A 14,712-nucleotide genomic window follows, 5' to 3' on the forward strand; every position below is an offset into this window, starting at 1 on the left:
GTTTGATCAAGACTCCGAATGCTCGATGTACTTTTTCTTTCAACAGATATACCACGATGCAGAAGATCTAAGTCTCCTAAACACACAGTCGCATACTCACAGAAATAAATCTGCTAGTCCTCGCGTGGCCCACGATATTTTCTAGCACCGACTGATAAATTTAGACACGAAAGCCTCGTCCACGTCACCGGCTTTATCGCACACACCGAATCTTTGCCAAATCCATGAAAAATGTTAATCTCGTCTGACTACCGATCGCTAGAGGGATCGTAAAACATCTTGTATCGAGTATACAAACGGTTTCGAGCCAGACTTTAAACAACCCGGACGAGACTTTCCGCATAGTTTCGCCCGTTCTCTACCGGCTAAATTCGATGAGAAGCACGATGTTAGAACACACATAGAAGGGAATCGAGATAGACACGAATTGCGACACGTTGATGTCGTTTACCGGCTTCTTGAAGAAGTTCTTCCGTTTCTCCTTAGCCGGTGGTGTGGTCAATGTTGCCTTACCGCCACGTACGTTCCCCACACTGTCGCTGTCGTCACCTGTCGACGAAACATAATTTCATATTAAATCCTTATCGGGTCGTTTCCGTCCTGTGCATCGATAAGTGTCCCTCTTTCTCTCAAGGAAAAGTGAGAAGCTTAATGCAAGTCTAGGGTACTAATTCGATGCATCGGTTCTCGAGATAGTGAAAGCGATTAGGTCGGTGCACGTAAAATCTGTTACATATTTTGGAATTGTAACTAAAAGCAAATTTATCTGAATTTGAAAATTAGATTATTACAACAGATTTTTTGAAGACTAAAAAATGTATAATTTAGTAAAAAATTTTTTTGGTTTGAAAAATTTATGATTTTACAGTCGAAACAATTTTAAAAGAAGTTCCATGTTTTGGAGCTATAACTAAAAGCAAATTTATCTGAATTTGAAAATTAGACTATTACAACAGATTTTAAAAAAATTTTTTTAAATTTATGATGTTTTTGAAAAATTTTTTTATTTGAACAATTTATGATTTTGCAGTCGAGGCAATTTTAAAACAAGTTCTATGTTTTGGAGCTGTAACTAAAAGCAAATTTATCTGAATTTAAAAATAAGACTATTACAACAGATTCTTTTTTAATTTTTAAAAATTGATGAGTTATTTAAACAATTTTTTTATTTGAAAAATTAATGATTTTACAGTCGAAGCAATTTTAAAACAAGTTCTATGTTGTGGAACTGTGACTAAAAGCAAATTTATCTGAATTTAAAAAGTAGACTATTACAACAGACATTTTTTAATTTTTAAAAATTTATGATTTATTTGAGAAATTTTTTTATTTGAAAAATTGATGATTTTGCAGTCGAGGGAATTTTGAAACAAGTTCCATGTTCTGGAACTGAAACTAAAAGCAAATTTATCTGAATTTAAAAATTAGACTACTACAACAGATTTTTTTTTTTGATTTTAAAAAGTTGAGTTATTTAAAAAATTTTTTTATTTGAAAAATTTATGATTTTGCAGTTGAGACAATTTTAAAACAAGTTCCATGTTTTGAGACTGAAACTAAAAGCAAATTTATCTGAGTTTAAAAATTAAACTACTACAACAGATTTTTTTAAATTTTAAAAAGTTGATGAGTTATTTAAAAAATTTATGATTTTGCAGTCGAAGCAATTTTAAAACAAGCTCCATGTTTTGGAACTGTAACTAAAAGCAAATTTATCTGAATTTAAAAATTAGACTACTATAACAGATTTTTGGAAGATTTAAAAAAAATGATGATTTATGTAAAAAATTTTTTTATTTGAAAAAGTTGTGGTTTTATCGTAAAAGCAATTTTATGTGCATCAACCTAATACCAAAGTTTATTTACAGCTCACAGTGTACGTACGTGTGCACGTGTGTGTATAAATGTGCAAAGAAGTGTCGATATGTCGACCAGCGAAGGTAATCGACTGAGAAGCGAACTAAAACCACTAGTCAAGCGTATTCGTGTACATGAGTCATTGAAAAAGTTTCCTAATTGATTCAATTTTTCGAGATCATATCTCGTTAAAACGTTTCTTCAACGACCCACGCTAGACCCTATTCTACCTGATCGACCATCGCTATCGACGATTTACGTCGCAAACTAAAAAAAGGGGGTGAAGAAAGGGTAGAGAAGCTCGCGTAAAAAATGCGTGTGACAGAGAACGAAAGCTACGGTGTTTGATTTGTTCAGATACTTATGGCAACGAGCGAAAGTGTTCATTGTATTTCTTTTTCTCTCTCTCTCTGACTCGGTTTGTTTAATACGACTGGCCGTGATCCCTCCGTCTGTTTTCTCGGTCGGACTCTTGTCATCGATCGGTCGAGATGAGAGAATTCCCGAACAGTACACCGTGGTATTCGGGTCGGAAAGAAAGAAGGACGTGCTAGGATACCTGGTGTAGGTGGTGTGGAACCACGTGAGGGCATACCACTCTCGCCAAGGTTCCCTGAAGACCCTCCACGAGCAGAATAGAGACCCTTCGTGCCACGCGCAGCGCTCGCCTGCTGCCTTAGGGCTTCTAACTTCACCGGCGAAGGGATGAAACCGACGTCCGAGTTCTCTTTCACGAGCCTACCTATCCACCAGTTGTTGTCGTACTTCTCCTGTACAGTACAATTTATTCTTCTCGTTATTACCATGTTATTTAAGGATAACATCTTTTGGATGAGGATATAATCTGTAGTATATGAACATCTGTATCTGTATTATATAAGGATGTGAACTGTATTTTCACGTTTTTAAGTTATCTATATTTTTAAGTTTCATTTGGGAATTACCAAACTTCTCTAGTTTTTAATATCTGAATTTAGAAGTTACTTCATACTGGAATTTATTGATTTCTAGTTTCCCAAAAGCTGAGGTTCCTAAGTACCTCTGTACCTATAAGTACTCATAGTCTCAAATTTGTAGATTTACGAAACTGTATTATATTCAAATTCCTAGACTCCCGTATTTGTGGATGTCTAAATCCTAATATCCTAAAATTCCAAGGTCCCCAAATATCTGTATGTCCTGAAACTTTTGCGTCTCCGATACTCTAGGTCCTAACTTCCAAGTTCCCAAATTCCTAGTCCTCCATATTTCTATATTTTCAAATTCCTACGTTTCCAAATTCCAAAACTCCCAAATTCCAAAACTCCCAAATTTCAAAACTACCAAATTCCAAAACTCCCAAATTTCTAGACCCCCAAATTCCAAAACTCCCAAATTTCAAAACTTCCAAATTCCAAAACTCCCTAATTTCAGAACTCCCAAATTCCAAAACTCCTAAATTTCTAGACCCCCAAAATTCCAAACCTCCCAAATTTCAGAACTCCCAAATTCCAAAACTCCCAAACTTCTAGACCCCCAAATTCCAAAACTCCCAAATTTCAAAACTTCCAAATTTCTAGCCCCCCAAATTTCTGGACCCTCGAATTCCAAAACTCCCAAATTTCAAAACTCCCAAATTCCAAAACTTCCAAATTTCTAGCCCCCCAAAATTCCAAAACTCCCAAATTTCTGGACCCCCAAATTCCAAAACTCCCAAATATCTAAATCCCTAAATTCCAAATTCCCCAAATTCCAAAACTCCCAAATTTCTAAGCCCCCAAATTCCTAGACTCCCAAATTGCTAAGCTCCCGTATTCATAGATCCCTAAACCCCAATATCCCGAAATTCCAAGGCCCCCAGATATCTACGTCCTGTAGCTACTACGTGTCCCTAACCTCCAAATTTCAGATCACACTTCTAAACCTAAATTTCCAAGTCCCCCACAATTTCAACTTAAAAATTAATTAAATTGTGAATAGTGAACGATAACAAATTTACCTTGATGTGCAGAAAATCGCGAACCTCGAAGCTGACAGCGGAGCCATGGACGGGCGAATCATCGTCGACAGATCCGTCATAGCTCACATTGGTCCGCACTGCAAACGCTACCGGTTTCGTCTGCGTAATCAAATTCAGTCATTAACAATTTCACTCATCACTCATTTCAAAAATCATTACACCGTTAATCCCCAATATTTTGAACACCAACGTGAAACGGGACAGCGAATCGAGGCACGTTCCAGTGTCCACATTATCGATTTCTTCTATTAGGTCGAATAATTGTGCAATTGTAACTTAAGCATAAAACAAAAGCCGATTAGGTCACGGATGATTGGTATATTGTGAACGTTGTGCACGTGACAGGTCGCGGCTGGCAAGAAATAAAAGCGTTGTATATCGATGGGGGTTCGTGTTTATTACGATGCTACCCTTTGAAGGTCGTTGCTAAGATAATCGATATTCATTTATTGTTCGTAGACCGATCCGTCATCCTGATGTTCATCAGCAATTTTCATAATTCTTATGCAGTTCAAATATTTATTTCAACCCTTATGGGACAGGAAAGCGAAAATAACTTTGATTGTGTAATCATTGTGTAATAATCAAATAAATCATATTATTGTGCCATCAACATTATGCAACTCTAACTTTTCACTTTGAGTAACTTCAGGAATCTTTAATAATCAGGTTAGAATATTTAGCTCCGCAATAAATAAAATAAAACAAAGTGCAACAAAATGTCTGACATTCTATAAACACCATTCAATTATACCCTGACCCTAAAATTGTAATCTTTGCAAAACTTTGCAAACTAGCTATTAACGTATAAATTATTTTCTTTCTATAGTCAGTTAAGGAGGACAACATGGCGTCTCATAATGGACATAATACAACGAATCGCCACGTGAAAAACGTGGAAAACAAAGGGGTCAAAGACGTTTAATTGGTTTGATTAGTGTGGCGTTCATTGACTCGCACCTGGCCTCGAGTCGTGTCGAAAGCAATGACGCTTTTGTTCGAAAGTTGCCGATCGATACGAAACGATTTACAAAAGACCGACGGAAAAACAAGCTCGACGGGGAAAAGACGAGGAAAGTGGAACATGCGAAAGATCAATGACTTACCCTGGCTTTTTCAAGTTGATTGAGGGCCTGCCTCTCCTTCTCACGACGCAAGCTCTCTTTCTCCTCGTCCAGCGAGAGATCCGAGCTCGGCTGTGAGTAGTTTGAGTCCGCCGAGCCCTGGAATACAAAACAAACTCGTTTCAATTGCGCCCTGAAGCGACCAACATTATTACGACGCAATCTTTATCGAATCCTTTACGCGCCCCCATCCACTTATTCTTTATGGAAGACGATTGTGTTTCCTTTTCAACGGAGTCGATATTTCGTATTCATTATTTCTTTGAAGCTTTTTGTGCAGTTTTTATGAGTTGAAACTGCAGATTTTTGGAGGGTGGGAGGTTAGAATATTCAATTTTGGGAGTTTGATGTTTTTTATTCTTGGGATGTTGAGGGTTTGGGACTTTGGTACGTTGGATGGAGGAATTTTAGGGGAGAATGTTGGAATGTGGGATTGAGGGAGGTGGGAATTTTGGGACGGAGATTTATGGGATGCGAGAAGTTTTGGGAGTAGAATTATGGGACGTGAAAATTTTGAGGGTGTGAGAATAGTGATATATCGAATTTTTGAAGTGCAGGAATTTTGGGATGTGAGAATTTTGGGACGTGAAAATTTTGGAGGTATGAGAATAGTGAAATATCGAATTCTGAGGCGTAGGAATTTTGGGACGTGAAAATTTGGGGATGTGAGAATAGTAAAATATTGAATTTTGAAGCGTAGGAATTTTGGGACGTGAAAATTTCGGGGTGTGAAAATAGTAAAATATCGAATTTTGGGGCGCCGGAATTTTGGGATGTGAGAATTTGGGGTGTGAGAATTGTAAAGTATCGAATTTTGGGGCGTAGAAATTTTGGGACGTTAAAAGTTTGGGGCATAGAATTATGAGACGTGAGAATTTTGGGGCATAGAATTATGGGACGTGAGAATTTTGGGTCGTGAAAATTTTGAGGTGTGAGAATTGTAAAGCGTCGAATTTTAGACGTAGGAATTTTGGAGCGTAGAAATATGGGATGTGAGAATTTTGAGGTGTGAGAATTGTAAAGCGTCGAATTTTAGACGTAGGAATTTTGGAGCGTAGAAATATGGGATGTGAGAATTTTGAAGCGTAGAATTATGGGACGTGAGAAGTTTGATGCGTAGAATTATGGGACATGAGAATTTTGGGTCGTGAAAATTTTGAGGTGTGAGAATTGTAAAGCGTCGAATTTTGGACGTAGAAATTTTAGAGCGTAGAAATATGGGATGTGAGAATTTTGAAGCGTAGAATTATAAGACGTGAGAATTTTGGAGCGTAGAAATATGGGATGTGAGAATTTTGAAGCGTAGAATTATGGAACGTGAGAAGTTTGGTGCGCAGAATTATGGCAAATGAGAAGTTTGAGGCGTAGAATTAATAAACGCAAGAATTTTGAGGCACAGAATTATGGAACCTGAAAATTTTCAAGTATAACAATTGTAAAGTATCGAATTTTGTGATGTAGAACATTGGGATTTAAAACTTTGAAGCATTTAGGGATGTGAAGACTCACACACGTGAGTACTTTGGGACATAAGAAAGATTTGGAACGTAGAGATTTTGCAACCTGAGAAATTTAAGATGTGACTTTGCGTAAGAAGATATTGAGACTTGAAGTCTTTGAAGCATGAAAGATCTTGGGACATGGGTATTTTGGCACATACGAATTTTAGGACATACTTTTGTACATGACAAATGTTCATAAGGAACCTAAAAAAACTGCATTATAAAAATAACTTAGTTTCTCTAAATTTAGTACACTAATAACATTAAGTTTAGCATTGTATAACAATAAGCTTAAATAACTAAGTAAGTGGTAATAAATAATTAAAAATAGTAAAATTTCTACCAAGACAGACACGCAAGTAGAATCAGTCTGCGTCTAGTCAGACGTCCTACATCCACTGGCACGCACACCAATAATTCCCCAAAATAAAAACAATTCCCCAAATCATCCCAGTAAAAGTATCGTGACAAACTAATATTAACAAAAAAAATAAATTTGTAAACTGTCCCCCATAAATATTGCGCTCACGCAACGAAAATAGCTGTATATTTTCAGCGACATTACAATCTTAACCCTCGATCGGACAAACGATAGCATCGATATTACGTCGAATGAAGAATCCACGACAGAAATTAGAATTCTATCTATAACGTAGTAGGTTGCGTCAGCACATCCGGTGAAACGTCGAACAAATCGGTTACAACGTAGCCATTCTTGGCAACTGTGATCAAAAACGATCTCTATCGTTCAATTAACTCGTGTTCGAATTAATCATGTCAATCGTTGAACCGCGCGAACAATTCGGAAAGACGCAGTTTCTATTGCGTTTCATAAATCCTACCAACGACATTGATGTATTGATCGGACTCCTGAAAGTCAGAGGTCTTGTAATTAGATACTTAATTAAATGCAAAGGCGTGTATCCTTCGGTCGTATTATTTGCATTCGCGTTGCATCCGAGGGGGAAGTTCGCACGCAGAGAAAATTGGAGGAAGAGAATATAAATTGGATTCGTTTACGAAACGATCGTCTCCTTCGGCAGAATTTTTTTCGGGGATATGAATTCACGGTTGGGGGTTGTAGCCATGCCAACGGCCTTTTACTTAATCGTCCCCTACCTGTTCCTCGTGCGTGACTATGTAAACTCGCCTTATGCGTGCTGCCACGACCTTCTTCAACCCTCCGGAGACCCTGAGGACGAGTTAGGACAAACATTCGTAACTTTTTACAATGATAGGGACAAGGAATATTTCCATTCTTTCTTTCAGTTTTTCTACTTCTTTTAGGTTGACAAATTCCTGAATCTAACTTAACACTAGAACTACCAGTCAAAATGACTGGTTTCAGATTTCTCGTTTTATATTACAAAATTTTATTGTCCCGATTTTATGGAAATGTCTGTCATATTTTGTTGAGGTAAAAACTAGTTCTATATGCTATTTGATGTTTTAGTATTCATATATTTCCCTTTTCATTTTATTTTTCATTCTTTGATAAACGAGTCTTAACTAACGAATCTGTTAAATAAATTTCAAGAAAAGTGGCCAATGTACTAAATCCCTTTACTCACTAAATTTCATTTAACTCCAAATTAAATAAATTATAAACAACACGCAGAATACGAAAGAACTCGAGTCTCGTAAATAATGTTTAACAAAGTATTTACATAAACATCCGCCGTCTAATAATACTCAACGGGAAGTAGGGTATAAGAGTACACGAAGGGTGTGAATGAATCGGCCTGCTTGTGCAAAGTAAATTAATTGCAAGGGAAGTTGGCCAACGGGTGTCTTCGTCTCTTTTCTCGATTTATAAAGGGTCTTGTGTGGAGCACGATGCGTCATAAAAGTTTTACATTAATCAGCCTGGCGTGAAATAAAACCGACGAGCCGTGCAATCGTTGCACAGCCTCGATCCTTTACGTTGCACTCTAAATCGATCTGGTTTACGTTTTAAGCGTGAAACCGAGCGTTTCTCCTATGCTTCGTTACTCCTGCAGCTGCTGTTTTTCATCCTTCTAGCCTTTTTTTAATACGAGTCAATGTTTCGTTAATCCGCTTATATTGCACCGATGTACACCTTACTCTATCTTTCCGATGATGTTTTTAATTCGCTAGTTTTATTCTATCGCTGCACTCTCGGCTTAAATAATGTAGTAGTATCGATTCGCTCTAAATAACTAGTTGAGTAAGACACTTCAATTATAAATTTCATTAGGTAATTTAGGTCGCTTGGAGATTTGAAGGTGGAGATTTGGGGGGTTGAAAATATTTGAGATGTTAGAAGTTGGGAGATTGGGAATTTGGGGGTGTGGATATGGACAGGTGAGAATCTCTGAACTAAACATTCTTGCAGACGAAAATTTTGGAACTTGGAAATTTGGGATTTGGAATTTATGGAATTTGAGAGATTCTGGGATTTGTGGAATTTGGGGATTCAGAAGTTTGGGATTTGACGGGTTGGAACTTGGAAATTTGGGATTTGAGGGGTTGGAATTTGGAAATTTGGGATTTGAGGGGTTGGTACTTGGAAATTTGGCATTTGGGATTTATGGAAATTGAAAGATTGGAATTTGAGAGATTCTGGGATTTAGAAATTTGGAATTTGAGGGGTTAGAACTTGGAAATTTGAGATTTGCGGGTTTGGAACTTGGAAATTTGGGATTTGAGGGGTTGGAACTTGGAAATTTGGCATTTGGGATTTATGGAATTTGAGAGATTCTGGGATTTAGAAATTTGGGATTTGAGGGGTTGGAACATGGAAATTTGGGATTTGGAATTTATGGAATTTGAGAGATTTTGGGATTTGTAGAATTTGGGGATTTAGAAATTTGGGATTTGAGGGGTTGGAACTTGGAAATTCGGAATTTTGGGAGTTTGGGACGTGGAAATTGGAGATTTGAGGGGTTGGAACTTGAAAATTTGGAATTTGGAGAGTTTGGGACGTGGAAATTGGGGATTTGAGGGGTTGGAACTTGGAAATTTGGAATTTGGGAGGTTTGGGACGTGGAAATTGGGGATTTGAGGGGTTGGAACTTGAAAATTTGGAATTTGGGGAATTTGGGACGTGGAAATTGGGGATTTGAGGGGTTGGAACTTGGAAATTTGGGATTTGGAATTTATGGAATTTGAGAGATTTTGGGATTTGTAGAATTTAGGGATTTAGAAATTTGGAATTTGAAGGGTTGAAACTTGGAAATTCGGAATTTGGGGGGTTTAGGACGTGGAAATTTGGGCTTTGTGATGCACTTAAATTTCAAATTGAAGAGTATTCAAAATTTTAGTAAGGTTTGATACATTGGAGCTGTAAGTGCGTCACGAGTCACACGTGACGCACTTTGACTCGTCAAAGAAGTTAATTGAATGGTAATTGTAAAATTGAATAATACTGCATACGCTTGAATAATAATATTGAATATTTATGTACATTAACACTACAGCTACCAAACAACCTCTTAACAAATTTCTTGTTATAAGATACACATTAATATACATTCCTTGATACCAGCATTTCATCAAAATAAAAAATAAATGTACTAATTCATCTTTGATTTCTGTATTCATTTTTTGACTTCATTTTTAATTTCAAATTAAGTACACATGTCGGTAGGTTTAGTGTTAAATTCTCGGATATAAATTACGCTTATTATGTGAATCATTTATTTTGAAAGTGGTATCCATTGGCATGAATATATACTATTAGTTAAATCACCTAAAACAAGTTGATATAACTAAATTACATATTGCTGAATCAGTAAAAAATTGCTGACCTATCAGTCATGATATAATTAACCTATATTCTTTCATTGAAATATATGCTACCCTTTCATTTTCTCAAAATAAATGAAAACGCACTTCCACCACTTTTAAAATAAACAATCCACGAACTCTAATATATAAAATTATGAAACGTTTAGAATTAAAATCAGTGAAATGTTCGACCATAAAAGGTGTCAAAAAATAGTCAAATTAAAACGTTTCTCTAAAGTTTCTATAAAATTCCATGGATGATATAAGGCTGTCATAAACGCAGCGAACCAAATTACAAGAAATCTGTAACAGGCAGCTATCAGAGAAATTTCAGCTCCATCGAGCCATCTCCATAAATTCGTTCCTACCTTGTCAACGTTTCAAACAATGTGTTTATTATAAAACAAGCGGTGGAGGACACTTCCTATGTTCCCTTATTAACCCGCACTGAAATCCCACTTTTGTCAACATGTTCAATATCGTTTCAGTGGAAGCACGCGAACTCGTGTTCTCGAGCAGCTTCCGTAAAAACCTCTCCGCCTAACTTCTTGCAATTTATATTCGAAGCTTTGCATCGTAAGCTCTGCCCCTTTGGAAGAACGTTCTGTACTACCAACTATGAAACTTGGAAACTTTAACGAAACTGCGGTACAATGTTTCGAAAAGGTAGCCAATTAACCCTTTTTGGGATTATGAGGGCTGCAGTGATCTTGTACTACTTTCAATTAACTTCTGTATTGTATGGATGGAGTTGCAAGAACGTTTATGTGATATTCTTGGGGTTTTAGTTTTTAAAGGAAGAGAGGGAATTTGTGGGAATTAGGTGGGAAATTTGGGATTTGGAATTTATGGAATTTGGAAAGATGGGAGTTGAGGGATTTTGGGGTTGGAATTTGGGGAATTTGGGGAATTTGAAATTTGGGATTTGAAGGGTTGGAACTTGGAAATTTGGAATTTGGGGAGTTTGGGACGTGGAAATTTGGGACTTGGAATTTATGGAATTTGAGAGATTTTAGAATTTGTAGAATTTGGGGATTTAGAAATTTGGGATTTGAGGGGTTGGAACTTGGAAATTTGGAATTTGGAATTTATGGAATTTGAAAGATTGGAATTTGAGAGATTCTGAGATTTGTGGAATTTGGGGATTTGGAAATTTGGGATTTGAGGGGTTGGAACTTGGAAATTTGGAATTTGGAGGGTTTGGGACGTGGAAATTTGAGATTTGAGGGGTTGGAACTTGGGAATCTGGGATTTGAAATTTATGGAATTTGGAAGATTGAAATTTGAGAGATTCTGGGATTTGTGGAATTTGGGGATTTGGAAATTTTGGATTTGAGGGGTTGGAACTTGGAAATTTGGAATTTGGAGGGTTTGGGACGTGGAAATTTGAGATTTGAGGGGTTGGAACTTGGGAATCTGGGATTTGAAATTTATGGAATTTGGAAGATTGGAATTTGAGAGATTCTGGGATTTGTGGAATTTGGGGATTTGGAAATTTTGGATTTGAGGGGTTGGAACTTGGAAATTTGTAATTTTGAGGGTTTGGGACGTGGAAATTTGAGATTTGAGGGGTTGGAACTTGGGAATTTGGGATTTGAAATTTATGGAATTTGGAAGATTGGAATTTGAGAGATTCTGGGATTTTTAGAATTTGGGGATTTGGAAATTTGGGATTTGAGGGGTTGGAATTTGGAAATTTGGAATTTGTGAGGATTGGGGCGTGAAAATTAAGGATTTGAGGGGTTGGAACTTGGAAATTTGGGACTTGGAATTTATAAAATTTAGAAATTTGGAATTTGAGAGATTTTGGTATTTGTAGAAATTGCATCTAGAAATATAGTGAACAGAAGTTTGTACCCTAAGACTACAACCTCAAACCATAAACAAAAATTATAGTACAAGAATTAAACCCAAAAACGTCTCGCAATTTCTCTGTGCACCTCTTCAACAATAATCATCGAAGAATCGATCCAAAAGACAGATCCATGATGTACCTGAGTAAAAAGCTTGTTGTAGCCCGAATTATGTTGATTATATCCGATCATCGCCGGAAAGCGCCGTCGTCGCCAGGGCTGTTGTTCGAGCGATCCAGTTCCGGCGGGCCCTCGAACTTAGTATGGCCCAGTTTCGATATCTTAGCCGGTTCCGAGGCTCTCTGTTGATCCGCTAAGCTCTCGCTTAGCACAAGCTACCGCATTGCGTCTCGGTTTCTTCCTCTTTGCCGGCCAGCATCATCGCTCGAACTTTTTTCGCTCGAAAGCTTTGAAAATGTGGCGACTTTGTTGGCGTCGCTACGCCATGTTGGCCACGGGGCAGCTACCCACTTCCCCTCAGGCGCTCATCCACAACTTTTTCCGCTTCCGTTTGCAAGCCATCCAAACACCAGTGTCTGATCTACACCCTATCGAGGATCATCGCACCTCGACCACCTGGTGCTTCGATTTTCGCGAGCATCGTGATACCCTCCGCGAGACGCTCGAGATTCTGATCGATGTCCTCTCTCTGTTCCCTCTCGAGGACACTGTTGGCAACACGATTCCACCTTGAGACTCTTCAGACTCTTTAGAAATCGGGTACATGGACGCAGTCAGAGTTCAGGGTGAAAGGATCTTGCTTTCAATTTTATTTACTAATATTTCATTAATATTGTTACATTTTAAAGAATACCTTTGTATACAATCATTATGTACATGATCTACATGAAATATTTTGTGGTACAAATTAAATCATGAAACTGTAAGAATCTTTTATACCCCTGAGGTTAAATGTGATCATCAGCAAGGAATGATAACCTAAAGAAAAACTACTGCAATAACCATTTGCATACTTTTATGTGAAGAGAGTAAGAAAAAATCATATGTGGAGACCTACATGAACCCATGTGGAAATGTACTCATACGGACAACCATGTACGAAGGACATATGTCTGAAGACAACATACATATGTATGAAGACAGTATGTTATATTCTAAGACAACATACATATGTATGAAGACAACACATATGAAGTTATATCACATATGAAGACAGATTACATGTTTGAAGACAACATACTACATATGAAGCCATATCACATATGAAGTGAAATCACATATGAGGACATATTACATGTTTGAAGGCATACTACACGTTTGAAGACAACATACTACATATGAAGCCACATCACATATGAAGTGAAATCACATATGAGGACATATTACATGTTTGAAGGCATACTACACGTTTGAAGACAACAGACTACATATAAAGTCATATCACATATGAAATCAAATCACATATGAAGACATACTACATGTTTGAAGACAAGATACTACATATGAAGTTATGTCACATATGAAGTGAAATCACATATGAAGACATATTACATGTTTGAAGACAACAGACTACATATAAAGTCATATCACATATGAAATCAAATCACATATGAAGACATACTACATGTTTGAAGACAAGATACTACATATGAAGTTATGTCACATATTAAGTCAAATCACATATGAAGACATACTACATGTTTGAAGACAACATACATATGTATGAAGACAATACATGTGAAGTCATATCACATATGAAGACATACTACATATGAAGTCATACCACATATTAAGACATACCACATATGAAGTCATACCACATATGAAGACAGTATATCAGATATGACAATACCATATGTGAAGACCAATCCAAATGACACGATGGTAAATGATATGACACACGACTTCCTGCCATCAGTTAACAAAGAAGATCAGAATGTAGGTAATTCACGAAGCGAGTGGACGTTCCAGAACACCCGTTACAGTATCGAATCGCAAGGATAGGAAAATTCCAGCAAGGATTCCTGTCGCGTCGATCCTTCTACAAGGAATCGTTCGATAGGGATTTCTACCCACGGTGCCAGACTGGCGGCCGTTCCACTACTGTCACAAAATATGCTGATATAATTGCTCTCGAGAACGAAGATCTTAACGAGGCTACCGAGGAGCGTCTTCGTCGCAGGCTCCGTCTAACGACTGCTCGCTCGTTAATTACACCGGTGGCAATTAAAGTAACGACGAGACGTTATTGTCGCGCGAGGAGGCCGAAACATCTGAACCGCAGTTTAGTTCATTTGATCGCTCGCGAAGTTTCATCACGTATCGGATATTGCTTTACTTCGGATCAATTTCAACTTGATCGAAGCTCGCCATATGAAACGGAACTTCCACGATGTAATAAGAGAGTTTATGGGCGGCAATCGTGGAAACCATGGCCTCGGATTATAAATACTTCCGAAGTTATGGAAATTTATGGGTAATGAAATTCTTGGTGGACGGCAGGTAGGAATTAATTAAAACCGAGACATCCAATGATGCTGGATATGTAAATTGATACGTATCCTTGAATAACCTGATGAATAGTCAGATCGAGTATAAAGTCCGGTTGAAGTTTGATCTTGCTGAGAACAATTGTGACAGACTTACGATTCATGTATGCAGCATAT

At 37.4% G+C, this 14,712-nt stretch overlaps 1 protein-coding gene across 6 annotated transcripts in view; it reads right to left on the reverse strand.

The window, feature by feature from the left end:
• Positions 1–14,712, reverse strand: part of LOC100875269 (Ca2+-channel-protein-beta-subunit) — a 44,578-nt gene that overhangs the window by 17,582 nt on the left and 12,284 nt on the right. For 4 of the 6 annotated variants that reach the window (XM_076532370.1, XM_076532368.1, XM_076532367.1 and 1 more), the window contains 4 exons: positions 4,963–5,079; positions 3,836–3,955; positions 2,417–2,627; positions 452–549 (listed from right to left, as the gene is read on the reverse strand). In XM_076532370.1, the coding sequence (XP_076388485.1) occupies positions 452–549; positions 2,417–2,627; positions 3,836–3,955; positions 4,963–5,079 (546 nt within the window). Of the gene's footprint in view, positions 1–451; positions 550–2,416; positions 2,628–3,835; positions 3,956–4,962; positions 5,080–12,226; positions 12,754–14,712 lie in introns of those variants that run through there. The other 2 variants (XM_076532369.1, XM_076532371.1) reach the window with 2 other exon arrangements.

Source organism: Megachile rotundata, chromosome 6, assembly GCF_050947335.1.
Source record: "Megachile rotundata isolate GNS110a chromosome 6, iyMegRotu1, whole genome shotgun sequence".
Taxonomy (NCBI): Eukaryota; Metazoa; Arthropoda; class Insecta; order Hymenoptera; family Megachilidae; genus Megachile; species Megachile rotundata.